This window comes from Zea mays, chromosome 5 (genome assembly GCF_902167145.1).
Source record: "Zea mays cultivar B73 chromosome 5, Zm-B73-REFERENCE-NAM-5.0, whole genome shotgun sequence".
Classification (NCBI taxonomy): Eukaryota; Viridiplantae; Streptophyta; class Magnoliopsida; order Poales; family Poaceae; genus Zea; species Zea mays.
In genome coordinates this window covers 3,603,516-3,610,701 of record NC_050100.1, presented here as the reverse complement: position 1 = coordinate 3,610,701, position 7,186 = coordinate 3,603,516, and the positions used below count along the sequence as shown (strand labels likewise).

At 53.5% G+C, this 7,186-nt stretch overlaps 2 protein-coding genes across 3 annotated transcripts; both read left to right on the top strand.

The window, feature by feature from the left end:
• Positions 1-1,261: 1,261 nt before the first annotated feature.
• On the top strand, positions 1,262-3,881 carry LOC100217017 ((+)-neomenthol dehydrogenase). Of its 2 annotated transcripts, NM_001143393.1 has the most exons (5): positions 1,290-1,369; positions 1,517-1,775; positions 2,882-2,956; positions 3,030-3,227; positions 3,318-3,853. In NM_001143393.1, the coding sequence occupies exons 1-5, from the start codon at positions 1,326-1,328 to the stop codon at positions 3,702-3,704; spliced, it is 963 nt and encodes a 320-aa protein (NP_001136865.1). In that variant the 5' UTR covers positions 1,290-1,325; the 3' UTR covers positions 3,705-3,853. The 2 variants fall into 2 exon arrangements, with proteins under 2 accessions (XP_020408704.1, NP_001136865.1); XM_020553115.1 differs by having other exon boundaries at positions 1,262-1,369; positions 3,030-3,881.
• Positions 3,882-5,366: 1,485 nt separating this feature from the next.
• Positions 5,367-6,380, top strand: LOC100158226 (isopentenyl transferase IPT5). The gene has a single exon (NM_001127722.1). It carries the CDS (start codon positions 5,367-5,369, stop codon positions 6,378-6,380), a length of 1,014 nt encoding a protein of 337 aa, NP_001121194.1.
• The last annotated feature ends 806 nt before the right edge of the window (positions 6,381-7,186 follow it).

Genomic DNA, 7,186 nt, shown 5'->3' with positions numbered 1-7,186 from the left:
CAGACTTTTTAACTAAAAAGAGACAAAGCCACAATCAAAATAACTTTAATCCATGGTAAGAAGGTAATTTAAATGGTTTTTAGCGTTTAGGGGGTAAGATATCTTGTTTTAGTGTTTTAATATAAAAAATATGACTACAAAAGTAGCTCTGAGGGTAGAATATACTCTTTTTTCTTGGACTGCTCCTCCTAAAATATAGCTAATCAATTTATGTCATTTTTTAATACGGATTTGGGTCTGTTCTAGTGCATGAGAGTTAATAGTTAGCTAAACAATTGCTAGTGAAATTAGTTGGCTAATTATTAGCTGATTTTAGCTAGGTTGTTAGTTGATAGTGTAACTAATATTAGTTGGACTATTGGGTGATGTCTCTGTCTAGTTTTAGGTGTCACACATACAAAATTGGGAGCTCAAATGTCGGAATTCAAAGTTAGGTATCAGGATAGCATCGTCGTCGTACAAGTTTAGGTGTCACTCATGAATTTACTCTACCCTACACATTAGTTTTAAGCTAAGTATTTTGGTGTTTCACTCACTATTGTGATTTTCTTCACATGTAATAAATAGTTATCTTTGGATCACAAAAGGCAAAAAAAAAAACTGTTCTCTTTGGAAGAGAAGGGAATGGTATTACTATCGGAAAGCCACAAGTTAAAAGGGGGAGGGCAATTCCGAAGCTTTAAAAGTGATAGCGACTCCTTAGGGCAGCGCCCATTTCAGTTGTCTACTGAATCTCTGCTGGCCCAAATTAAGATGATCGAAGACCACGCAAATTAAGGACCCGCTGGCAATCTAGCATCCACCGATTAAGATCCAGATATGTGCACATCAAGCTTACCCGGTCCGTACCAAACCGAGTGGTGATCAGCAAATAAATTCCATGAACAAGTAGTCTAGCTAGTCGCCAACTGATAATGATCGGTAGCCCCGAGTGTCTATATTATTTTTTTGGACAACAACTAATATACAAGATCTTATATATAAACGTGCAATTGAGGTTTCTGATTCGTTAGATTATGATCCAACCATGTATTACATTTAACACTTAAATCCTTCAACCACCAGAGCTCGTGTAGATTTATAGAAACCCTCCTCCTAACAAACCACGATCATGTCTACAATTAGATCATGAACTAACAGATCAAGAGCCTTATTTATACCTTTACAAAGAAGGTCTAATTGTATATTAGTTGTTGCCTTATTTTTATGGATGACACCGACAGATCATCTACTGACCAGCTACTTGAATGGGAAGTACTAAGACATCATCTCCCTAGTCCCTCCCAACCCGCGCGCCAGCCCAACTGCCCAACGAAGCTATCCTCATGCAATGCATAGAGGGCTCCATACCTGTCTCCTCGAGCACAAGGTGAGTGCACTGCACGCGCATGCACCATTGACCACAATAGCACACAGTACATCTCTCGACGCATGCGATCGATCGAGCAGCGTTCTTCATCATTCCCTGTCGCACTCACCTCCCGTATGCGCGTGCATGCGGTCGACGGCCGGGCAGGATCGCCGTGGTGACCGGCGGGAATAAAGGGATCGGGCTGGAGGTCTGCCGGCAGCTAGCCGCCGCCTCCACCAGCGGCCTCGCCGTCGTCGTCGTCTTGACGGCCAGGGACGAGGCGAGGGGCGCAGCTGCCGTCGGGAAGCTCAGAGGCCTGGGGCTCTCCAACGTCTTCTTCCACCAGCTGGACATCACGGACGCCCCGAGCATCGCTCGGCTGGCCGATTTCTTGAAGTCCCGGTTTGGGAAGCTGGATATCCTGGTAACGAGTTGTGCTATGGCTAGTAGTAGCCCTCCTTTAGTCCGTTGAGACGGGATTTTAGTTTTGGTTTGGCGCGAGCGCCACCGTCGCCGGCGGCCGACGTGGCGGGCAGCGGCCTGTCTCCTTCCTCCCTGTTTTTCTCTCTCAACTCGTCTTAAAAATACGTCATTGCTTCGAGTCGTCATTGGAAACCGTCGGCAACTGTCAACGAATTCACTCGTTGTTGAGGTCTTTTATATCTTGTTTGGATGTAGATATTAAAACATGTAATTGAAAATTATAATAAACTATTCTAAATTTCGTTTTTTGGCTGAAATTGAGATTTAGAATCAGAGAACTAATTCTGATCTTGAATTAGACTATAACTAGAATTGCGTGGAATTAGACCGCACAATTATAAACTTTGATCTAGTGATATCGAAACAATATAATTGTAATTACACCTCATTTCAATATTATTACTGATTTGGTATAGAACCTAATTTAATTTTATGCCCTCTAGTATTGACATCGAAACGGAGCATTTGAGCACCTTTCAACACTACTCTTTGTCACCCGACTTTAAAGATCAAGTTAAAATAAATCACTCGGCTGGTGTCACAAGTGTTCAAGAGATAGATCTTACTATATGAGTCGAACTCCAACGAAGAGATTACTCCAATCTCACTCACATATGGGAGGGTGTGGAAGAGTGGAAGTGAGCAATCACTTTTTGTCTCGAATGGTCCCCCTGCACATCTTAGAACTGGACCACCTGCATTAGTTAGGGACAATCTTATCTTTATACATGAAGTTATTGTACTTTAGGGCTTGTTCGGATATTTTCAATTCACATGGATCGGAGGGGATTGATACGGATTGGAAGAGATTTTGATTTACTAGGGATTGAAACCCCCTCAATCCATATAGATTGGGGTAGAGCCGAATAAACCTGTAGTCAGTTTTAGTGTCTAAAGTTTAGAAGTGTGAGTATGTGACTAAAGTAAGAAAATAGGGCCTAATTCGGTGTTTCAAGATCCTCTTAGAGTTTTGTCGGCATAACTCTTTTCTCCTAGTGAAATGTAGCATGCCTGCATGAGTGGCACTGTATATCTTTTTTTTGCCAGGTGAATAATGCCGGGTTTGTTGGCCTTGAGTACATCCAAGATCGTATAGATGGCACTTCAACGACGAGCGAGGAGGTGAGGAAGTTTCTCATATATCTTGGGGGCTAAAAAAATGCATGCATGGAGGTCTTAGACTTGGTTCCGACAGTTTTGTGGCATGGACATGGACAAGAGGCTGGAGCTGCTGCTGAAATGGTGCCTCCGGGAGACTTGCGATGCTGGGAAGGAATGCATGAGGATAAACTACCACGGCACGAAGCAAGTCACCCGAGCACTCCTGCCACTGCTGCTGGCCTCCGACAGCGGAAGGATCGTCAATGTCTCCTCGGTGCTTGGGCAGCTCAGGGTTCGTACACGAATCTATCAATCCAGTCGTTCCCTTGTGCTACCTCTTTCAGTAGGCTTGCTGACGGGTCGAGTGAGTCCATGCACGCAGTTTTTCGGCAGCGAGGCGCTGAAGCGGGAGCTGGACGACGTGGCGAGCCTGACCGAGGAGAGGCTGGACGAGGTGGCGGGCGCGTTCGTGGCGGACCTGGAGGCCGGCGCCGTGGAGGCGCGAGGGTGGTGGCCCGCCGGGTTCTCGCCGGCTTACATGGTGTCCAAGGCGGCGCTGAACGCCTACTCGCGCGTCCTGGCGCGGAGGCACCCCGCGCTGCGCGTCAACTGCGTGCACCCGGGCTTCGTCAGGACCGACATGACCGTCAACTTCGGCATGCTCACGCCCGAGGAAGGCGGCAGCAGGGTGGTGGCCGTCGCTCTGCTCCCCGACGGCGGGCCCACCGGCGCCTACTTCCAGGAGCGCCAGCAGGCGCCGTTCGTGTGACGCGCTCTGCCTCTGCTCTGCTTCCTTCACCACCCGATGCTTGATAGCTATGTATCTCTTGAAGTTTTCGCTTGATAATAGTTGATACACATTCAATCCCCGCGCGTAATCTCTCCGTTGCAAAAATAATGGAATCCTAAGTTTTGGACAAGTAAAAATTTCTCAACTTTTGATCAACCTATCGACGAGATGAATCATGGGATAAATACATATGTTTTGCGAAGATGGAGACACAAAATTTCTCCATGGGAATCCATCCTCGACGGAGAATTCGACGGGTGGATGCTGCCGAGCCGTGCATTTTCGCACTCGTAGATGACGCGTCTACGCAGTACGCAGGTGCTTCGAACTGCTGCACGCGCTTTGCACAGGAACTTGCATTTGCTGAACCCATTTCCCGTGCTCCTGTTTGTCCGCTGTTTCCATCGTCCGACTCCGACCGGCGGCACTCCTCTGGTCTGCCTCTCGTAGCAGGCTAGCGGCGGCTAGTAGGCCCCGTGGTACCGGGCCGGACCGATTGGATTGGACGGAGGCGGGCGCGCACGCACCACACGCCCCCGGTGTCCGGGCGTCCGTACGCCGTACTCCCTCCCCGCTGCCCGCGTCACGCGTCCCTCCAACCAGGCGACGAAACGACTCCACCCTCCACTCACTCGGCCGCCGCACGCAGCCCTAGGCCGTAGCCCAATATGAGTGCGCGCCGCGGCGGCTAGGCCTCCCGAGTCCCGCCGCCTCCCCAACCCCGCCCAGGCGCAGGCGGGGCGGCGGCCACCACCAGCACGGCACGCACCACACCACCAGTCTCTGTCCGCGATCCGATCAGTAGCGTAGCGCTAGCGGCAGTCGCTCTCGAGCGCGGGGCGCTGTTGCTGCCCTGTGGTCTGTGGACGTCCGGCGGTCCGGAGGCCGTGCAGTGCACGATCGTCCTGTACGTTGGAATTGGATCGCCTTTGCTGCTGCTGCTGCGCGAGTGGGTGGCTCAATTCTTCGATGCGTTTCCGACGGCCCTTTTGCCCTTTATTTTCCCTCCTCCTTGGCAGCTTGCGGCGGACGACATGGTGGTGTCCTGTCCTCTCGTCGTCCTCACCACAGAGAAGGCCACCGCAGCTAAGCTAGTGCAAACCATGCGGGGCTAAGCTAGTAACATTATTCTCCGTGCATGCACTGTGTCACTGCATGATGATCGTCGTTTTCGAAAGAAGCTAGATGACGACCAAGACCAGCAGGTAGTCCGCGCGGAAGAAAGCGACGAGACACTCTAGTCAACTCTCTCTTGGGCCTTGGCTTGCCGTGGATATACATGGATCGGAGGTCAACTCTCCCATGGTGGCTTGCCGCTTGCCTGCTCTGCCTCAATCTGTTGCCTTGTTCGTCGTCGTCGTCGTGTCGTGCGACGGCAAAAGAGAAAGCCACTCGCTGCCGGTACTTGCATCGCCAGTCGCCACTCGCCACCTTATCTAAACCGAATCATGCAGTGCGGTCAACCGCGGTCGCTGTAGCGCGCGGCCCTGCATTTGGAGACGCCCCCGCCCTATAAATACCCATGCTTTGCTCTGCTTCTGCTCCCACACCACGCAGACGCAGCCAAGCAAGCAGCCAAGGAAGGAAGCTAGCTAGCTAGCTGATCACAAAGCAGGGCCGATTCCCGATCCGGCAGCATCCATGGCGGCCCCCGCGATGGCAGCGCCGCCGCCACCGCCGGCCTGCTTCCCCATGCCCACCAGGCTGACGATGCCGCCGACGTCGATCACGCTCCCGGACCCGCCGCCGCTGTCTGTCGGCGGCGCCTGCAGGCGCGTGGCGGCCAAGCACAAGGCCGTGGTGGTGCTGGGCGCCACGGGCACCGGCAAGTCCCGCCTGGCGATCGACCTCGCGCTGCGCTTCGGCGGCGAGGTCATCAACTCGGACAAGATCCAGGCGCACGCCGGCCTGGACGTGGCCACCAACAAGGTGGGCCTCGCCGAGCGCGGGCGGGTGCCGCACCACCTGCTGGGCGTGGTGCACCCGGACGCCGAGTTCACGGCGGCCGACTTCCGCCGCGAGGCCTCGCGCGCCGCGGACCGCGCCGCGGCGCGGGGCCGGGTGCCCGTCATCGCCGGCGGCTCCAACTCGTACGTGGAGGAGCTCGTCGAGGGGGACCGGCGCGCGTTCCGGGACCGGTACGAGTGCTGCTTCCTCTGGGTGGACGCGCAGCTCCCCGTGCTGCACGGCTTCGTCGCCCGCCGCGTCGACGACATGTGCCGGCGCGGCCTCGTCGACGAGGTGGCGGCCGCGTTCGACCCCCGCCGCACCGACTACTCCAGGGGCATCTGGCGCGCCATCGGCGTGCCGGAGCTCGACGCCTACCTCCGGGCGCGCGGCCGCGGCCACGGCCACCACCACGACCAGATGCTCGCCGCGGCCCTCCACGAGATCAAGGCCAACACGTCCCGCCTCGCCGTGCGCCAGCGCGGCAAGATCCAGCGGCTCGAGCGCATGTGGCGCGTCCGCCGCGTCGACGCCACGGAGGTGTTCCTGAAGCGCGGCCTCGCCGCCGACGAGGCCTGGCAGCGGCTGGTCGCCGCGCCCTGCATTGACGCCGTCAGGTCCTTCCTGCTGGAGGACCAACAAGAGTACAGCAGCATGGGCACCGCCGGCGCCATGTTGCCTGCCGCCGTCGCAGCCGCGGCTGTCTAACACAACACAAGTACACAATAACACAACACACACGGAACCGGAACGCTGCCCAGAGTCCTCCACACGTGGCCACGCGCGCCAGCCTCCATTGGCGATCGGCGCAATGCTCTGCTGCGGTCAACCGCGCGGTGACCCGGCAGAGTAGCGCAGATCATATAGTTGATCCTGGTCAGGGGAAACTGGGAAAAGTAATGATTTTGTCCCCATTTTCTCTGTAATATTTTTTTTTGGCACGAGATATGATGCGATCGAGCGCGGGAGCGAGTTTTGAGTATGGAATAAGGCCCTGTTCCAAGAATGCGAAGTAGACGCCGGCACTGTTGGTTTTGGGGGGTGGTGATGTATTTCTTATTATGAGATTAGATGTGAATAGTGTCTAGTCAGTATCGTAATCTGAACGTTTCATGCTCACCATTGAGATGTGTTATCAAGAATCTAGCTGGTTGCGCACTTGCAATAGTCTAGAACTCTCTCTACACTCGTTTCGATCGCTTCTGTTCTTTTTCAATATGTCCTTTGCATTGTGTGATATGAAATTGCAGCAGATATTGGCCAAACACAACAAATTGCCATGTCTCTCGTAAATGAGCCATATTTATCCGGCCGGATCATCTGCAGTTTCGTCCGTGGATGTTGCTGTAGATAGGCCGCTGTTGTGTGGGATGGTCGTGGTCTGCTCTATATATCAGCGGTTAGACGTAACTGGACTGGGAGTTGGCTGTTGGCATATGACCTGCTTCTGTTGTCCCTTTCCATGCCCTCGTTTTCCAGCTCTAGCACTTGATGCGAGAAACATTCTCATGCAT